General features: G+C 48.8%; 1 protein-coding gene across 2 annotated transcripts; it reads right to left on the bottom strand.

The window, feature by feature from the left end:
• Positions 1–2702: 2702 nt before the first annotated feature.
• S100A13 (S100 calcium binding protein A13) lies at positions 2703–21073 on the bottom strand. 2 transcript variants are annotated; one of them, XM_088460965.1, is made up of 3 exons: positions 20929–21073; positions 3955–4110; positions 2703–2888 (listed from the first exon to the last, which is right to left on the bottom strand). In XM_088460965.1, exons 2-3 carry the CDS (start codon positions 4102–4104, stop codon positions 2760–2762), a joined length of 279 nt encoding a protein of 92 aa, XP_088317091.1. In that variant the 5' UTR covers positions 4105–4110; positions 20929–21073; the 3' UTR covers positions 2703–2759. The 2 variants fall into 2 exon arrangements, with proteins under 2 accessions (XP_088317091.1, XP_088317092.1); XM_088460966.1 differs by lacking the exon at positions 20929–21073 and adding an exon at positions 13329–13403.
• Between the last annotated feature and the right edge of the window lie 111 nt (positions 21074–21184).

Here is a 21184-nt window from a genome sequence, read left to right as displayed (position 1 = left end):
GTATGCAGATACAGCCGCAGTCACACACACAGAACATAGGTATGCAGATACAGCCGCAGTCACACACACAGAATATAGGCATGCAGATACAGTCGCAGTCACACACAGAATACAGGCATGCAGATACACCCGCAGTTACACACAGAATATAGGCATGAGATACAGCCGCAGTCACACACAGAATATAGGCATGCAGATACAGCCGCAGTCACACACAGAATATAGGCATGCAGATACAGCCGCAGTCACACACAGAATATAGGCATGTAGATACACCCGCAGTCATACACACAGAATATAGGCATGCAGATACACCCGCAGTCACACACACAGAATATAGGCATGCAGAACACCCGCAGTCACACACAGAATATAGGCATGCAGATACACCCGCAGTCACACACAGAATATAGGCATGCAGATACACCCGCAGTCACACACACAGAATATAGGCATGCAGACACAGCCGCAGTCACACACAGAATATAGGCATGCAGATACACCCGCAGTCACACACAGAATATAGGCATGCAGATACACCCGCAGTCACACACAGAATATAGGCATGCAGATACAGCCGCAGTCACACACAGAATCTAGGCATGCAGATACAGCCGCAGTCACACACAGAATATAGGCATGCAGATACACCCGCAGTCACACACAGAATATAGGCATGCAGATACACCCGCAGTCACACACAGAATATAGGCATGCAGATACAGCCGCAGTCACACACAGAATATAGGCATGCAGATACACCCGCAGTCACACAAACAAGAACATAGACATGTCGCATATCATTTTACTCAGCAGAAGCTGCTTGTGCTATATATTCACATCGCTTTGCAAATAAGATGCATTTTAAGGTAAAAAGTCACATGAAGAGACGCTTGGCACTACCGAGTCACACGGCGCTCGCACGTTACGTTTAACGTGACTTGCAGCGCACGGAGGACAGATGTGGACACATCTGTATAATTCCTCTGTTAATGTTGGCATAGGGAGAAGCATGGAAATCTCCTGAGGACCCTAAATTCCGGAACTGGGTAACACTGGTCGGTTCTATATCCCAGTATCCTCCCTGGGATCTGTTCATGGAGACAGAGGAATAATCTTATAATCCAGTCACCAAATTCCGTTGGCCAATCATCCGCCCCCACAGCCTCGGAGGAACTTCAGGCTCACAAATGGTTTATGCAGATGTTACGCGGTTCTCGGTTTTCCTTACCGTAAGACTCATCACATCCCCCCCCCAAAGCTACCCAAATAATTAGACGTGCGCCCCCTTTCTACAAACCTTAACGAGCGAGCAGCCGTTTACACCCCTCACTCCTTTTGAACTGACTTCTTATACCCCCCTGAGAGAAGCCATTGGCAACGCAGCGACCACACTGAATTGTTCCAGCTAGTGGGAGCGCAGTGGGCGTGTAGCTAGAGTTCCGGGCTATTAGGAGTCCTGCATACGGGGGAAAGGCCGCCTGTGTCAGACAGATCGCTTGTACCCAACATGAGACTGGTGCCCGTAGCGTAAATCAGAGGGCGGAGCAGCTTCCCGCATGAATCCTCACATTAGCCCTACGGAAACCCGCATGGGCATAAGGCAGCGAATCCGGCCGCCCTGCCATCCAGCCGCCTCAGTCACTCAGACACAGGCCCTGAATATCCAGCATTTACTTGGTGGCATCTTACCGGGGGGAGGCCCTGTGGTGCCCTGCACAGTACCTCTAGGCTTTCCCTAAGTCTCAGCCCCCATAAATGACCATCTCACGTCATACAAGTCGATAATAGTTGGACTGCAAAATTGTTGAAGCCGTCTACAGCACCGAATCTGTCTCCTAGCATCAGGGAGAGGATGAGCCACTAGTTACAGGGTAAAGGAGATAAATGTACCCAGACTTGGGATTTGTGGTTTTTGTATTATTGAGAGACCCCCAAAGGCTTCTTGATCATCACTTCCAGAAGAAAAGGCAGCGAGGTCTATTATTACTATAGTGACAGGCAACACTTTGATACTATCTCATTTATACACTTGTATCCTGGGAGTCTGGTATTCGTGACGACTGTATGATACTCTACACCCCACTTATACCCCGAGTTTACCTCTTCTCCTGACTTAGTGTTACCATGTACTGTAGCTACAACCTGTGGTGCCCAAACAGGTCTCTGCACCCCCTTCCTTGTGCAATATATCACGCCAGAAACTCCATGAAAACAGTGGATTTGCCTTAGGTGACCAATACACAGTCACTGGGGGTGACCAGGAGGTATGAGGCAGGCCTGGGGGTGGTCATAATATGCTGGTGACTGGGGCCGTAGGATATTCTGTACATTACTAAAGGCTCTGAGTAACGTAGTACAACGCGCTGGTAAGTGGCACAACTACATGCTGATTATTGCTGGATATAAGATGGAAGAGAAAGCCATATACGCAGCCATAGCACCGATAGCGTGCCTGGTATTTGCATATCAACACTGATATATATATATATATATATAGCGTGCGCATTAGCACAATGGCGACCCGTAGTGAGTCTGGGCCCTAATACTTACAAATAACACCCGGCTCCAAACCGCCAGGATTTGTTCCTGCTTAACCCCTTGCTACCTGAACGGTGCAGATTTACCCGGAAACCCTGCGCCATCCGTCATTTCCTGTAGGAACCTCATTAGCAAATAAAGTAATGCAAATAATGACGTCATCAGGCACAAAAGGCGATTTCTCTTTATTATCGTCAGAAAACATCGGACAGCGGGCGTCATTTCATCTTGGCCTTGGCCTTAACTTCTTTTGCCGTCTCTCCAATCAGCCGCCAGTACTCATTAAACTTCAACTCATTATCCTGGTTAATGTCCAGTTCTTTCATCTTCTCCTCCACCGACACGTCCTACGGGATAGGTCAGAAAGCACAGCGTCATGTGACCGCCATGGGAGGAGAAAGCCAAGGACTATATATAATGACCCAGCATGCTGGTCAGAGCTCTGCCCCTAGGTGGCGATGTTCTATGTCTATGATCTCCGGGGACTGTGCCAGACTAATCGGGGTGCTGAACCTTTCACCATTACAGCCACAGAATAACACCCTGAATGGTGATTGGAGCGGCCAGACTTGTGGTCAGGTGGTGGGGGAATATGAGACGTGGCAGGGCATGTGGGACAGTGGATGATTCTCTGGTCAGCGGGACACACCTTCCTCACTCAGAGGATAACTATATCTCTCATTACATTTACTTATCTCCTGCCTCCACTATTGTAACCTTCCCCTTACCTCGCTTCCACTCACCCATCTCTTCCCTTAACTAATCCACCATGAATGCTGCAGCCAGACTAATCTCCCTCTCCAACTGCAACCCCTATGCCTCCACAATCTCCCCATTGCTTGCCAAATCCAATTCAAGCTGCTCACCCTCACTTGCCAAGCACTCTACCAGACTTCCCATCTTACTTTGCAGATCCCATCACAAGATATACCTACCACATCGCTACATCGGCCTCTGCCTCTCTATCCAGCTGACTACCTCCTCACAATCCCATCTCCAAGACTTCTTCTGCGCTGGTTCCACTTCTGGAACTTGTATCCTCACAAGACTATCCCCCCAAGTCTTAGGGCACTCCCTCAAAACCCACCTCTTCTTACTTGCCTAGCAGCCCCTTCCCCTCCGCATTCATGTCTGACCTGACTGCTCCCGCGGTCTCTCACTTCCCCCTTCCCCCTAGATTATAAGTTCTCGGACAGGTTCCGCTCTACCCCAGATCTATCCTTGTCCCTGTAATGTCCCAGTCTAACGCTGCACTGTGCTCTTGTACTGTCTGTATTGTGACCCGTTCTGGACTGTCTGGATGCTCATGCATTTCCTCTGTTTATCTATGACATAAGATTCTGTGGACTTATTTTTCTGTACAGTGCCCCAGTATCAGTGACGCCATAGAAACCAGGAGTGGCGGGGACTGACCTTCATCAGGCGAGGGAGCTCCGTGGCGACCAGTTTGCTGAATTCCCCCACACTCAGAGTCTCTTTCTTGCCCTCCTCGCTCGCATGATCATAGAAACATTTCACCACTGTCACAATGGCGCGTTCCAGCTCAGTCTGCGCAGCCGACATTTTTACCTGCAGTAAGAGGAACGATGACATGTTCAGAGAGAAATCAGAGTATATACAGAGCCCGTCAGTAACAAGACAGACCCTGCTAAGCACCTGTATGTGACAGGGCAAGAGACATGCGGGGAAGACAAAAAAGTTAGGAGACCGAGGTAGAATCCAACAGCTAGGGGAAAGGGAGAGCAGGATGAGAAGGGTTAATAAAAGTACATAGAGCAGGATGAGAAGGGTTAATAAAAGGACAGCCACAAAATAGGGACAGACCGACTCAGTAAGGTGACAGTAATTGTCAGATTAATGAGATAATAGTAAACAAAGCGGCATATTGGTAAATATACTCATCAGTGCTTTACAAAGCCATCACGCCTAAGTATGTTTTCTATGTATTATTGCCCATTTAAATCAAATGTTCAAAACCACTGAAGATGTGGTGGCTTTGAAAAGTGAAGCTTTGTAAATTTACCCCATAAATTAGTAGTAAGCAAAGAGGCAGGGTGATGGTGAGCAGAGAGGATAATGGTGAGCAGAGAGACCGAGTGATAGTGAGGAGTAAAATGGTGAGCAGAGAGAATAATGGTGAGCAGAGAGACAGGGTGATAGTGAGTAGAGAGGATAATGGCGAGCAGAGAGACAGGGTGATAGTGAGGAGTACAATGGTGAGCAGAGAGACAGGGTGATAGTGAGGAGTATAATGGTGAGCAGAGAGGATACTGGTGAACAGAGAGACAGGGTGATAGTGAGGAGTTTAATGGTGAGCAGAGAGTATAATGGTGAGCAGAGAGACAGGGTGATAGTGAGTAGAGAGGATAATGGTGAGTAGAGAGGATAATGGTGAGCAGAGAGACCGGGTGATAGTGAGTAGAGAGGATAATGGTGAGTAGAGAGGATACTGGTGAGCAAAGAGACAGGATGATAGTGAGGAGTATAATGGTGAGTAGAGAGGATAATGGTGAGCAGAGAGACAGGGTGATAGTGAGGAGTATAATGGTGAGCAGAGAGACAGGGTGATAGTGAGGAGTATAATGGTGAGCAGAGAGGATATTGGTGAGCAGAGAGACAGGGCGATAGTGAGTAGAGGGGATAATGGTGAGCAGAGAGACAGGGCGATAGTGAGTAGAGGGGATAATGGTGAGCAGAGAGACCGGGTGATAGTGAGGAGTATAATGGTGAGTAGAGAGGATAATGGTGAGCAGAGAGACAGGGTGATAGTGAGGAGTATAATGGTGAGCAGAGAGACAGGGTGATAGTGAGGAGTATAAGGGTGAGCAGAGAGGATATTGGTGAGCAGAGAGACAGGGTGATAGTGAGGAGTATAATGGTGAGCAGAGACCGGGTGATAGTGAGTAGAGAGTATAATGGTGAGCAGAGACCGGGTGATAGTGAGGAGTATAATGGTGAGCAGAGAGGATACTGGTGAGCAGAGAGACAAGGTGATAGTGAGGAGTATAATGGTGAGCAGAGATTATAATGGTGAGCAGGGAGACAGGGCGATAGTGAGTAGAGAGGATAATGGTGAGCAGAGAGACAGGGCGATAGTGAGCAGAGAGGATACTGGTGAGCAGAGAGACAGGGTGATAGTGAGGAGTATAATGGTGAGCAGAGAGACCGGGTGATAGTGAGGAGTATAATGGTGAGCAGAGAGGATATTGGTGAGCAGAGAGACAGGGCGATAGTGCGTAGAGGGGATAATGGTGAGCAGAGAGACAGGGCGATAGTGAGTAGAGGGGATAATGGTGAGCAGAGAGACCGGGTGATAGTGAGGAGTATAATGGTGAGTAGAGAGGATAATGGTGAGCAGAGAGACAGGGTGATAGTGAGGAGTATAATGGTGAGCAGAGAGACAGGGTGATAGTGAGGAGTATAATGGTGAGCAGAGAGGATATTGGTGAGCAGAGAGACAGGGTGATAGTGAGGAGTATAATGGTGAGCAGAGACCGGGTGATAGTGAGTAGAGAGTATAATGGTGAGCAGAGACCGGGTGATAGTGAGGAGTATAATGGTGAGCAGAGAGGATACTGGTGAGCAGAGAGACAAGGTGATAGTGAGGAGTATAATGGTGAGCAGAGATTATAATGGTGAGCAGGGAGACAGGGCGATAGTGAGTAGAGAGGATACTGGTGAGCAGAGAGACAGGGTGATAGTGAGGAGTATAATGGTGAGCAGAGAGACCGGGTGATAGTGAGGAGTATAATGGTGAGCAGAGAGTATAATGGTGAGCAGAGAGACAGGGTGATAGTGAGTAGAGAGGATAATGGTGAGTAGAGAGGATAATGGTGAGCAGAGAGACCGGGTGATAGTGAGTAGAGAGGATACTGGTGAGCAAAGAGAAAGGGTGATAGTGAGGAGTATAATGGTGAGCAGAGAGACAGGGTGATAGTGAGTAGAGAGGATACTGGTGAGCAGAGAGACAGGGTGACAGTGAGGAGTATAATGGTGAGCAGAGAGGGTGATAGTGAGTAGAGAGGATAATGGTGAGTAGAGAGGATACTGGTGAGCAGAGAGACCGGGTGATAGTGAGGAGTATAATGGTGAGCAGAGATTATAATGGTGAGCAGAGAGACAGGGCAATAGTGAGTAGAGGGGATAATGGTGAGCAGAGAGACAGGGCGATAGTGAGTAGAGGGGATAATGGTGAGCAGAGAGACAGGGCGATAGTGAGTAGAGAGGATAATGGTGAGCAGAGAGACAGGGCGATAGTGAATATAGAGGATAATGGTGAGTAGAGAGGATACTGGTGAGCAGAGAGACCGGGTGATAGTGAGGAGTATAATGGTGAGCAGAGAGGATACTGGTGAGCAGAGAGGATACTGGTGAACAGAGAGACAGGGTGATAGTGAGTAGAGAGGATACTTGTGAGCAGAGAGACCGGGTGATAGTGAGGAGTATAATGGTGAGCAGAGAGTATAATGGTGAGCAGAGAGACAGGGTGATAGTGAGGAGTATAATGGTGAGCAGAGAGGATACTTGTGAGCAGAGAGACCGGGTGATAATGAGGAGTATAACGGTGAGCAGAGAGACAGGCTGATAGTGAGTAGAGAGGATGATGGTGAGCAGAGAGACAGGGTGAGAATAAGCAGAGAGTAACAGTGAGCAGAGAAAGTAATGGTGAGCAGAGAGACAACATAAGAATGAGAGAGTGAGAAAGCCTAAGAATGAGGCGAGTAACATTGAGCAGAGACAGTAATGCTGAGTAGAGAGACAGCGTGAGAATGAGAAGAGTAATAGTGAGCAGAGACAGTGTAATAAGGAGCAGAGAGTAATAGTGAGGAGGGAGGCAGCATAAAAATAGGGAGAGAGTAAGATGGTGAGCAGGGAGAATGAGCAGAGTGTAACAGTGAGCAGGGAGACAGCAGGAGAATGAGCAGAGAGACAGCATAAGAAGGAGCAGAGCGTAACCGTGAGCAGAGGGCCTGATTCATACCCGGTCGCAAGCGCTGAGCGCTCACAACCGGGTCGATGTTTGCCCACTGGGCATGCGCACGATGGAGCCGGCTCAGTCGTGCGCATGCGCAAGACCTGCATGCACAAGTGAGGTCAGTGGGAGAGCTTCCGGCTCTATTAGACCCAGAAGCTCTCTGGGGCTTGCGGCCACGAGACCCTACCACAAGGGTCTCGTCGCAAGCCCGATGGTCTTGATGGTCACCCACAGCTATGCGAGCGGCCAGGAGGCCGCACAAAAAAAAAAAAAAAAAGGCCCAGATTCAGAGTGGGTGGCTCGGAATCAGGGCCAGAGACAGTAATGGGGAGCAGAGACAGCATGAGAGTGAGCACAGAGTAACAGTGAGCACAGAGTAACAGTGAGCACGAGCAGACAGTAACGTTGAGCAGAGACAGCATGAGAATGAGCAGAGAGTAGGTGTAAAAAGGAGCAGAGTGTAACAGTGAGCAGAGACAGTAACAGTGAGCAGAGAGACAGCATGAGCATGAGCAGAGAGACAGCATGAGAATGGGCAGAGAGTAATGGTGAGTAGAGACAGCATGAGAATGGGCAGACAGTAACAGTGAGCAGAGAGACAGCATGAGCATGAGCAGAGAGACAGCATGAGAATGGGCAGAGAGTAATGGTGAGTAGAGACAGCATGAGCATGAGCAGAGAGACAGCATGAGCATGAGCAGAGAGACAGCATGAGAATGGGCAGAGAGTAATGGTGAGTAGAGACAGCATGAGAATGGGCAGACAGTAATGGTGAGCAGAGACAGCAAGAGAATGGGCAGACAGTAATGGTGAGCAGAGAGACAGCATGACAATGAGCAGAGAGTAATTGTGTAGAGACAGCATGAGAATGGGCAGAGAGTAATAGTGAGTAGAGACAGCATGAGAATGGGCAGAGAGTAATAGTGAGTAGAGACAGCATGAGAATGGGCAGAGAGTAATAGTGAGCAGAGAGACAGTGTAAAAAGGAGCAAAGTTTAACAGTGAGCAGAGACAGTGACAGTGAGCAGAGAGACAGCATGAGAATGGGCAGAGAGTACTAGTGAGCAGAGAGAGTGTAAAAAAGGAACAGAGAGTAACAGTGAGCAGAGACAGCATGAGAATGAGCAGACAGTAATGGTGAGCAGAGATACAGCATGAGCATGAGCAGAGAGACAGCATGAGAATGGGCAGAGAGTAATAGTGAGCAGAGAGAGTGTAAAAAGGAGCAGAGTGTAACAGTGAGCAGAGACAGTAACAGTGAGCAGAGAGACAGCATGAGCAGAGAGACAGCATGAGAATGGGCAGAGAGTAATAGTGAGCAGAGAGAGTGTAAAAAGGAACAGAGAGTAACAGTGAGCAGAGAGACAGCACGAGAATGAGCAGACAGTAATGGCGAGCAGAGAGACAGCATGAGAATGGGCAGAGAGTAATAGTGAATAGAGACAGCATGAGAATGGGCAGAGAGTAATAGTGAGCAGAGAGACAGCATGAGAATGGGCAGAGAGTAATAGTGAGCAGAGACAGCATGAGAATGGGCAGACAGTAATGGTGAGCAGAAAGACAGCATGAGAACGGGCAGACAGTAATGGTGAGCAGAAAGACAGCATGAGAACGGGCAGACAGTAATGGTGAGCAGAGAGACAGCATGAGAATGAGCAGAGAGTAATAGTGAGTAGAGACAGCATGAGAATGGGCAGAGAGTAATAGTGAGTAGAGACAGCATGAGAATGGGCAGACAGTAATGGTGAGCAGAGAGACAGCATGAGCAGAGAGACAGCATGAGAATGGGCAGAGAGTAATAGTGAGCAGAGAGAGTGTAAAAAGGAACAGAGAGTAACAGTGAGCAGAGACAGCATGAGAATGAGCAGACAGTAATGGTGAGCAGGGAGACAGCATGAGCAGAGAGACAGCATGAGAATGGGCAGAGAGTAATAGTGAGCAGAGAGAGTGTAAAAAGGAGCAGAGTGTAACAGTGAGCAGAGACAGTAACAGTGAGCAGAGAGACAGCATGAGCATGAGCAGAGAGACAGCATGAGAATGGGCAGAGAGTAATGGTGAGTAGAGACAGCATGAGAATGGGCAGACAGTAATGGTGAGCAGAGACAGCATGATAATGGGCAGACAGTAATGGTGAGCAGAGAGACAGCATGAGAATGAGCAGAGAGTAATAGTGAGTAGAGACAGCATGAGAATGGGCAGAGAGTAATAGTGAGTAGAGACAGCATGAGAATGGGCAGAGAGTAATAGTGAGCAGAGAGACAGTGTAAAAAGGAGCAAAGTTTAACAGTGAGCAGAGACAGTGACAGTGAGCAGAGAGACAGCATGAGAATGGGCAGAGAGTACTAGTGAGCAGAGAGAGTGTAAAAAGGAACAGAGAGTAACAGTGAGCAGAGACAGCATGAGAATGAGCAGACAGTAATGGTGAGCAGAGAGACAGCATGAGCATGAGAAGAGAGACAGCATGAGAATGGGCAGAGAGTAATAGTGAGCAGAGAGAGTGTAAAAAGGAACAGAGAGTAACAGTGAGCAGAGACAGCATGAGAATGAGCAGACAGTAATGGTCAGCAGAGAGACAGCATGAGCATGAGCAGAGAGACAGCATGAGAATGGGCAGAGAGTAATAGTGAGCAGAGAGAGTGTAAAAAGGAGCAAAGTGTAACAGTGAGCAGGGACAGTAACAGTGAGCAGAGAGACAGCATGAGAATGGGCAGAGAGTAATAGTGAGCAGAGAGAGTGTAAAAAGGAACAGAGAGTAACAGTGAGCAGAGACAGCATGAGAATGAGCAGACAGTAATGGTGAGCAGAGAGACAGCATGAGAATGAGCAGAGTGTAACAGTGAGCAGAGACAGCATGAGAATGAGCAGACAGTAATGGTGAGCAGAGAGACAGCATGAGCATGAGCAGAGAGACAGCATGAGAATGGGCAGAGAGTAATGGTGAGTAGAGACAGCATGAGCATGAGCAGAGAGACAGCATGAGCATGAGCAGAGAGACAGCATGAGAATGGGCAGACAGTAATGGTGAGCAGAGACAGCATGAGAATGGGCAGACAGTAACAGTGAGCAGAGAGACAGCATGAGCATGAGCAGAGAGACAGCATGAGAATGGGCAGAGAGTAATGGTGAGTAGAGACAGCATGAGAATGGGCAGACAGTAATGGTGAGCAGAGACAGCATGAGAATGGGCAGACAGTAACAGTGAGCAGAGAGACAGCATGAGAATGGGCAGAGAGTAATGGTGAGTAGAGACAGCATGAGAATGGGCAGACAGTAATGGTGAGCAGAGAGACAGCATGAGAATGAGCAGAGAGTAATAGTGAGTAGAGACAGCATGAGAATGGGCAGAGAGTAATAGTGAGTAGAGACAGCATGAGAATGGGCAGAGAGTAATAGTGAGTAGAGACAGCATGAGAATGGGCAGAGAGTAATAGTGAGCAGAGAGACAGTGTAAAAAAGAACAGAGAGTAACAGTGATCAGAGACAGCATGAGAATGAGCAGACAGTAATGGTGAGCAGAGAGACAGCATGAGCATGAGCAGAGAGACAGCATGAGAATGGGCAGAGAGTAATAGTGAGCAGAGAGAGTGTAAAAAGGAGCAGAGTGTAACAGTGAGCAGAGACAGTAACAGTGAGCAGAGAGACAGCATGAGCAGAGAGACAGCATGAGAATGGGCAGAGAGTAATAGTGAGCAGAGAGAGTGTAAAAAGGAACAGAGAGTAACAGTGAGGTAATGGCGAGCAGAGAGACAGCATGAGCAGAGAGACAGCATGAGAATGGGCAGAGAGTAATAGTGAGCAGAGAGAGTGTAAAAAGGAACAGAGAGTAACAGTGAGCAGAGACAGCATGAGAATGAGCAGACAGTAATGGTGAGCAGAGAGACAGCATAAGCAGAGAGACAGCATGAGAATGGGCAGAGAGTAATAGTGAGCAGAGAGAGTGTAAAAAGGAACAGAGAGTAACAGTGAGCAGAGAGACAGCACGAGAATGAGCAGACAGTAATGGCGAGCAGAGAGACAGCATGAGAATGAGCAAAGTGTAACAGTGAGCAGAAAGACAGCATGAGAATGGGCAGAGAGTAACAGTGAGCAGAGACAGCATGAGAATGGGCAGACAGTAATGGTGAGCAGAGACACAGCATGAGAATGGGCAGACAGTAATGGTGAGCAGAGACAGCATGAGAATGGGCAGAGAGTAATAGTGATCAGAGAGACAGCATGAGAATGGGCAGACAGTAATGGTGAGCAGAAAGACAGCATGAGAATGAGCAGACAGTAATGGTGAGCAGAGAGACAGCATGAGAATGAGCAGAGTGTAACAGTGAGCAGAAAGACAGCATGAGAATGAGCAGAGAGTAACAGTGAGCAGAGACAGCATGAGAATGGGCAGACAGTAATGGGGAGCAGAGAGACAGCATGAGAATGGGCAGAGAGTAATGGTGAGCAGAGAGACAGCATGAGAATGAGCAAAGTGTAACAGTGAGCAGAGACAGCATGAGAATGGGCAGACAGTAATGGTAAGCAGAGAGACAGCATGAGAATGAGCAAAGTGTAACAGTGAGCAGAGACAGCATGAGAATGGGCAGACAGTAATGGTGAGCAGAGAGACAGCATGAGAATGGGCAGACAGTAATGGTGAGCAGAGAGACAGCATGAGAATGGGCAGACAGTAATGGTGAGCAGAAAGACAGCATGAGAACGAGCAGACAGTAATGGTGAGCAGAGAGACAGCATGAGAATGAGCAGAGAGTAATAGTGAGTAGAGACAGCATGAGAATGGGCAGACAGTAAGCATGAGAATGGGCAGAGAGTAATAGTGAGCAGAGGCAGCATGAGAATTGGCAGACAGTAATGGTGAGCAGAAAGACAGCATGAGAATGGGCAGACAGTAATGGTGAGCAGAGAGACAGCATGAGAATGAGCAGAGAGTAATAGTGAGTAGAGACAGCATGAGAATGGGCAGAGAGTAATAGTGAGTAGAGACAGCATGAGAATGGGCAGACAGTAATGGTGAGCAGAAAGACAGCATGAGAACGAGCAAACAGTAATGCTGAGCAGAGAGACAGCACGAGAATGGGCAGACAGTAATGGTGAGCAGAGAGACAGCATGAGAATGAGCAGAGTGTAACAGTGAGCAGAGACAGCATGAGAATGGGCAGACAGTAATGGTGAGCAGAGAGACAGCATGAGAATGGGCAGACAGTAATGGTGAGCAGAGAGACAGCATGAGAATGGGCAGACAGTAATGGTGAGCAGAGAGACAGCATGAGAATGGGCAGACAGTAATGGTGAGCAGAGAGACAGCACGAGAATGGGCAGAGAGTAATAGTGAGCAGAGAGACAGCGTGAGAATGAGCAGAGTGTAACAGTGAGCAGAGACAGTAACAGTGAGCAGAGAGACAGCATGAGAATGGGCAGAGAGTAATAGTGAGCAGAGAGAGTGTAAAAAGGAACAGAGAGTAATAGTGAGCAGAGAGTAATAGTGATCAGAGAGACAGCATGAGAATGGGCAGAGAGTAATGGTGATCAGAGAGACAGCATGAGAATGGGCAGAGAGTAATGGTGATCAGAGAGACAGCATGAGAACGAGCAGACAGTAATGGTGAGCAGAGAGACAGCATGAGAATGAGCAGAGTGTAATAGTGAGCAGAGAGACAGCACGACAATGGGCAGAGAGTAATAGTGAGGAGAGAGACAGCATGAGGATGGGCAGACAGTAATGGTGAGCAGAAAGACAGCATGAGAATGGGCAGAGAGTAATAGTGAGGAGAGAGTAATAGTGAAGTGACAGTAAAGAGAACAGGAGGAACATTACCCGCTCGCACACCGGCTCACACGGATCTGCCGTCCGAGCTCCTTTGGCGCCACAGAAGCAGCTGTGTGCCCAGACCACCACACCCACAAGCCCTGGCACCCGAACAGACCCCCAGTGTTCTGCTGGTACTGACAGGCCGCCCTTATTACTGCAGCCAGCACTCGCCCCAGACATGACAGTCATCATTGGGTGTCATTAACTGTTCACTGTCCTGTAGGGCTGAAATCTATACAGCATGTCAGTCACCCCCATGTCACCCTGTGCACTCACATCCATACATACATAAGGATATATTGGTCGTTGGTCCTCCGCAGTGTTCTCCCAGAATTTTTTTCCTGCCGGGTGGTATCAAAAAGTAGCCGGGTGGGGGCCTTCGCAATTATGTGCGCTGGGAAAAGGGGCATCTCCCTTACCAATCCAGCCCGACAGGTCTCAGGCTGCTCCCCCACTGGCTCTCAGTCAAAAGTGCCCTTTATGCATTGCCCCCTGTAGTTTAGCTTTGCCCTTATGCGGTGCCCCCCAGTGGCAGCCCCCTTTATACGATGCCCCTTTACACAGTGCTCCCCCAGTAGCAGGCCCCTTTACACAGTGCTCCCCCAGTAGCAGACCTCTTTACACAGTGCTCCCCCAGTAGCAGGCCCCTTTACACAGTGCTCCCCCAGTAGCAGCCCCCTTTACACAGTGCTCCCCCAGTAGCAGCCCCCTTTACACAGTGCTCCCCCAGTAGCAGGCCCCTTAACACAGTGCTCCCCCAGTAGCAGCCCCCTTAACACAGTGCTCCCCCAGTAGCAGCCCCCTTTACACAGTGCTCCCCCAGTAGCAGGCCCCTTTACACAGTGCTCCCCCAGTAGCAGGCCCCTTTACACAGTGCTCCCCCAGTAGCAGCCCCCTTTACACAGTGCTCCCCCAGTAGCAGCCCCCTTTACACAGTGCTCCCCCAGTAGCAGGCCCCTTTACACAGTGCTCCCCCAGTAGAAGCCCCTTTACACAGTGCTCCCCCAGTAGCAGGCCCCTTTACAGTGCTCCCCCAGTAGCAGGCCCCTTTACACAGTGCTCCCCCAGTAGCAGCCCCCTTTACACAGTGCTCCCCCAGTAGCAGCCCCCTTTACACAGTGCTCCCCCAATAGCAGCCCCCTTTACACAGTGCTCCCCCAGTAGCAGCCCCCTTTACACAGTGCTCCCCCAGTAGCAGGCCCCTTTACACAGTGCTCCCCCAGTAGCAGGCCCCTTTACACAGTGCTCCCCCAGTAGCAGGCCCCTTTTCACAGTGCTCCCCCAGTAGCAGCCCCCTTTACACAGTGCTCCCCAGTAGCAGCCCCCTTTACACAGTGCTCCCCCAGTAGCAGCCCCCTTTATACAGTAACACTCACAAAAGAAAAAAAAACAAAAACACAACGTACCTGATCTCCACTCCAGCCAACGACCGCCGCTGTCCGCTGCTCCCGGCCCGCTCTGCACTGTGGGAGAGACGTCGTGATGTCTCTCCCATCAACCGCTGTGGGGGGAGCCGGAATGGGAGCCCATGAGTGAGCTGTAGCCGGCTCCCTCCTTGGCCGCAGCAGCCAATCAGAGTCTGTATGACTCATTGGCTGGCTGCACTGCTATGACAAATACACAGCTGCCGCTGGCGGCTGCGTTTGTCTCTGTGTACTCACTGCGGTCTTCCCTACACTTGTGGGACCCTGGGGACACTAGCAGCGGGTCCAGGCCCTGGTGCAATGCACCGGCTGCACCGCCACTAGTTCCAGTGCAGCTCAACTGCCGGGCCGTGGGGGATTTTTACTAGGCGGACCGCCCAACAAATGAAGTGTGGGGAGAACACTGCTCCGGCTGCATGAGGAAAGGTGTGAGGGGAATTTAGTAGAAGCGGCATGTGGCAACCTGTAATCCTCAGACATGCAGCTCCAGGCCCTTATACTAAATAGGCCTCCATATAATAACAATCCTCCATATACCATATAATAACAATCCTCCATATAACAACAATCCTCCATATACCATATAATAACAATCCTCCATATACCATATAATAACAATCCTCCATATCATCAGTCAGATAGGCCTGTCACACTTTTCTACTTCTGAACAATGGGTGACTCCCTACATTACTGTGTTTACAGACTTCAGTGGTTCCCACACTGTGTGCTACGGTGCACGGGGGCACTCTTTGGGGTGCCGCAGATGGACGAGACCCTTGTAGACTAGGATGTGCATTGCCTTTAGCCCTAGAGAGGCAGCACACATCCCTTTATTACACAGGCTGCATTGCCTCCCCACATTTCCCCCACCCAGCCCCGGCAGAAGGCATAGCAGGGTCTACACTCCCCCTGCTGGAGGTTTGTCCCATCCTGTGCCTGTGCTCACCCTCTGTGTGTCTGTCACCTGAACGCCTGCTTCACCGCCTCTTCCATCAGTGATCTCGGTTCAGGCTATAATGGGGCGGGGAATGTCTCCTTGGCACACATTAGGCCCCTTATTACCAATAGAGCAAATACCACATCCTACCTGAGTATTGTTGCTGATATGTGCACCCCCTTTATATCCATAGTGCCCCCAGCCTCTAATGGCGGCTTCCAGCTGGACGATACGCCATGTCCTGTAGCAAGTCATCCAGCGCTGGCATCACGTACATGACAATGAGGTCAGTGTCCTCCAATGGCCGCCACAGTCACCAGGTCTCAGTACAATAGGGCACCTCTGGGATGTGGGAAAATCTGCAGCATGAATGCGCAACCGCTAGATCTACAGCAACTGCGTGACGCCATCTTGTCACCATAGGCCATATTCTCTGAGGAAGGTCTCCACCAACTTGTTATATCATTGCCACCAATAATTCAGCCTGGTGCAAAGGGGAGGGGGGTACTACCCTGTATTAGTGATTCAATTAAAACAGATGTTAAAGGTTTGCAGAGAAGTGAGTATTTTATCCAAAAGTGGCATCTTCTGCCAAAGTATGAGGTAAACGCCATTACCAGTGATGACAGCCAGGTGCGGCACGTTCTCATTGGTGCATATGAAAATAGACGGATAGTCACTTAGGACATACAATTACTCTAGGCACCCTGGAATGGCGCCCCATTGTATCTACATGCCTGGTGTCTCAGGGTTATAGCGGCATAACGTTGGTTCAGACCTCAAAATGCCTACGAGGATGAAGTTGGCTTCTTATTCAGAAAATGTTATATTAAAACATTTAAATAAAGTTAGATCACTAAGTTAACACTATGAAAACATAACTGTCCCTTACACAAAACAAAAATTGTATTTTAAATGCCACATTAAGGTTTTGGGCATAAAAAGGGCAGTAAAGTGGGCACAGCCACCAGATTTTCTCATTTTGAATAAGAAGCTGTAGTTGTGCAGGGGTTAACTAGCCTCGGTCAACAAGTTTTACACTTGGAACCCACAGAGGGTGGTCACATACATATGACCCACTTGCCATTTCCCTTGACCAACAAGGAGTTTGGGCATAAATAGGGCAGTAAAGCGGGCACAGGCACCAGATTGTCACTCTTTACTATACTATATAAAAGCGAAAATTTTTCCTTCTGTCTTTCTATACAAATCCAGTTTACAAGGCACGATTGTGAAATTTTACATACGAGTATTAAAAACACGGCGAAGGCAAAAAAAAAAAAAAAAGTTTAAAGATCGAAATTACTGTTAATTTTTATATAATTGAAACCCACAATTTTTGCATAGCTTTCACCCTCTACAGGTCAGGTACGGAAATACCAAAGGATTTAGCTTATCTACTATTTTTTTTCTTTTCTATCTTCTCTACTAAATCGAAATTACTGTTAATATTTTAATTAACATAAAACCACAATTTTTGCTGTATGCTCATTGCGGGGCCTCACGGCATATGGGTAGGGGGACGGAGCAAACTTTTGTGTTGTCATGATCTTAATATTGAAGAGAGCTTTAGCAGGTTTTGCCAGCATTCTCAGGTCTGACTATACCAAATTATGCAACACTATTTACTTCTTTCTTCTAATTGTGTCAAAATTATGACTTTGCAAGGACCCTGCTGTACTGTGAGCTGCCAAAATATTACACATGGAATGCTTCTCCCAAAGTTTTTATTCGCAGAAAACAGGGAGTCGCTGTAGATGGTCATCCTGGTAACAAAGCAACAGAAGCTCTTGGCCGTGTTTACACTGTACATCCAAAGAAGCTGTAGTTGTTAACTAGCTTCGGTCATCAAATTTTACACTTGGAAACCACAGAGGGTGGTCAGGTACATATGACCCACTTGCCATTTGCATTGACCAACAAGGATATGGGCAGAAATAATTTGGGCAACGGACGACTGGTCCCAATATCGGTACCTGGAAATAAATACACAAAAAATAAAAATAAAAACACCCACAGGGCTTCTCTATACTGACTTCTTTTGAACCACACACCAACCTGACTACTCGTACATACACCAGCACCCTGTCAACAGCAATACAGGCTGGATGTAGTGCACTCCATATCACCATGCTACCCCTATGAATCTATACCAATAATGCAATAATTGTTACAGGACAATGGAATAATGCAGTTACAAAGCATTACAATAATCACACACAGGTACCTTACTACAGCCTACCTTATAACGGAGGCCTGATTGCAGTAGCTGAGATGACGAGGTAACAAGGTTACAAAACCACAATACATTCTTATCAAATCAGAACAACAGTACTACAGGGTTTAATGATCTACTGCTGCCTCAGGCCTAGTACCTGCCTTCTAGGGGATCAATGACACTATGAAGGGGCTATTGCTCACCTAACAATGGGTTAATGTGGATCCCAAATGAACCCTATAGGGCCTAATGCCCCTTATACCTTGTGGGACTAGTGCCCTCTGGCTCAGGCTTATTGTCCGCCTAACAAAGGCCGTCCCTGCTGATTAGAGCTCAACGTCTACAGTGGCCACGGGCCTAATGCCTGACAATTAAAATAGTATGCAAATACAATGCAATTAGACTTACCAGTCCAGTAGTCTTCAGCTGAACTAAGCCTAGTTCAGCCATGACCACTATGTGTTCTTCACCCGAGGTGACCCGACTCTCACGATCTCAGGGCTTCCTGTAGTCTTCACCTTGAGCTGGCAAACCCCCGCTGCCACAGCAGTCTTCACCCATTTAGCAGTGATCAAGGTCCAGGGGCATAACTAGGGTGTTTGGAGCCAAGGGCAAGATGAGAAGTTTGCACCCCCCTTTTGCCCAGGGTCACTTATAGCCATAGGAGCACAGGCCTAATGCCCGCCTATTTGTGCCACAGGCCTAAGACCTGATGACCCCTACATGCCTACTGCCTGACAGCCTGGTGGTCTAGGGAGGGGATAATGATGGTAAGGCCTCATAAAGGGCCTACCTGTCCGCCGAGAGACGCTACAGTGAGGAGCTTCATTCGCTCTTTTACTTCCCAACCACAGCAGCACTCTCCGGTCCTCAGCCGCATTCTTCTGCAGCTGGCCCGTTTTTGGCCAGTAGCGGCGCCGCCGGAGCTCTTGTCTATGGAGCCTGGCGTCTTTTGCAGCCGCTGGAGCTCTTCACCCATTTCCGCCAAACTGACTCTTCCACCCAGAGACGTCAGACGTCATGGGCATAGTCAGCCGTGACGCAAAAAGGTGTGGGCAGATAAACAGAAGTAATTTACAGGACAAAATTAAAAAAAAAAAAAACACAAATCAGTTTGATCCTGTACAGAACAAATTTCCTATGCAGTGCCCCCAGTAATAGTCCCCCCTATACAGTGCCCCCAATAGTGGCCACCCTCCCCATACAGTGCCTCCATTAGCACCCCCCGGCTATACAATGGCCCTAGTAGCGCCTCCCCTTATACAATACCCCCAGTAGCGGCCACCATCCCCATACAGTGCCCCCAGTAGCGCCCCCCCTATATAGTGCCCCCGGTAGCACCCCCCTATGTTCTGCGAGTCCCCATGTCCACACAAAGAAAAAGCAACTTATATGAGTCCCTGCTCCTGCCAACGACTGCCGCTGTCCACTCATCCGGGCCCACTCTCGCTCTGCACTATGGGATGGGAGAGAACTCATAAAGTCTCTCCCATCACCCGCTACGGGGGGAGCCATAAGGTGGAGCTCATGAGTGAGCTCCAGCCGGCTCCCTCCGTGGACGAAGCAGCAGCCAATGAGAGTGTCTGACTCTCATTGGCTGCTATAACACACACATTGCAGCCGCTGGCAGCCGTGTTTGTAAACTGTAGGGCAGAACGTTCTCACTGCGGTCTGCCCTACACTTGGGGCCTGGAGACACTAGCGGGGGTGCAGAGGTGGCTATGGGCCCCTGCACCACGGTGGGCCCCGGTGCATCACTGCTCCTGCCTCTGCCTGAGGCATACGGCCTCCTCCCCACGCAGGAATATCAGCGGTGGCAGCTATGCGATGGAGGGTAAGGGTGCTATCGGCCACGGGCCCTTGGGCAACTGCCCATTTAGCCTATAGGTAGAGATGGCCCTGTGCTATAGTGGTACCCCTCTCCTCCCTATAACCAGCCTAGTGCTGGTTATCGGAATAAAAGGTGAACCCCACACAGATTATTTGTCCCTGTATTCCAATGGTATACAATCAGGAAGCCGGCTTCCCAACTGCTTTATCCCGACGTGGGATAAATGACCGGCGTCTATATCCAGACGCCTGTCATTTCCCCAACCCCGGGAGACCGGCGCCCAGCATCCCGATCGAAGGTTAGGCACCCCCCCCCCAGGGGACTTAGGTTTAGGCAGCGGGGAAGGGGGGGGTTAGGGTTAGGCACCCCTAAGGAGGGTTAGGTTAGATTAGTTGATACTTACCTTACCACGATCTATGGGTTCCAAGTGTAAAATGTGATGACCAAAGCTAGTTAACCCCTGCACAACTACAGCTTCTTATTCAAAATGACAAAATCTGGTGCCTGTGCCCGCTCTACTGCCCTATTCATGCCCAAAACATTAACATGGCATTTAAATACAATTGAAATTTGTGTAAAGGGCTCAGCTTTATGTTTTCATAGTGTTAACTAAGTGATCTATCTTTATTTAACTTATTTAATATAACATTTTGTGAATAAGAAGCCAACTTCAGCCTGGTAAAATGCCTCCTCTATGTGTGAGCCACCCACAATAGCCAGCGGTGGAGTAGTGTACAGGTAAGGGTTAATGGCATAGCAGAGAGACAGCATACAAGGTGCCACCTGGACCTCACAAGGGAGCACAGGGTTACTGGGCGTGGTGGGAGCCATATGTCCCAGTAACCAGGAAATGCCACCCCTATAATACAGACCCCACCCGACCCTCCCCCCACAGGGCCTCCAGCTCCTGCAGGCACCTGGGCTGAGAAAGGTGCTTTCATTAAGAACAATTCATTATTTAAGCCCATGTAATTGCAGAGACACATAAAAGGGGTCAGTTTATATTATATACAGTATATATACAGTATACATATTGCATGAATGCATATAGCTCAAAGAGAGAAGTTATGCAGAATGCATGGTACAGGGACAGGGACAAGTCATGCATGTTAGGGGAAGTGAGGGTTAGTAAATAGGGAGGAACAGTAGAAGTATAATCAGCTAGCTGAGCAATGACTGCACGTTCCTGTACTTACACCAATGGTGGCTCATACACCAAACAGGATGTTGGGGGTCTCTGTGGGAGGGTGAGGGGGCAGATACCTCATTCAGCCAGCACAGGAACCTCTTACTCATTGCTGCTGGGGTTTTCCAGGAGCTCCCTGCAATACAGGGCAGTGGCAGCAGAGGGCAGCACTGAGCTAGTCACTCACCATGTACTAAATATAAGGGTATTGGTGTCCTTTAATTATGCAGCAGACATTGTACATAAGATTAAATATGAATTATTCA

Source organism: Taudactylus pleione, unplaced genomic scaffold, assembly GCF_031769625.1.
Source record: "Taudactylus pleione unplaced genomic scaffold, aTauple2 ptg000997l, whole genome shotgun sequence".
In the NCBI taxonomy this organism is placed as follows: Eukaryota; Metazoa; Chordata; class Amphibia; order Anura; family Myobatrachidae; genus Taudactylus; species Taudactylus pleione.
The sequence above is the reverse complement of the archived record's forward strand: the minus strand, read 5'-3'. Positions and strand labels throughout refer to the sequence as shown.

Excerpts from the sequence above, each read along its gene's own strand:
- S100A13 (XM_088460965.1), bottom strand. The coding sequence starts at position 4,104 with ATGTCGGCTGCGCAGACTGAGCTGGAACGCGCCATTGTGACAGTGGTG. Across the intron at positions 2,889-3,954 it reads AGCTCCCTCGCCTGATGAAG|GACGTGTCGGTGGAGGAGAA; the intron begins GTCAGTCCCCGC and ends CCTATCCCGTAG.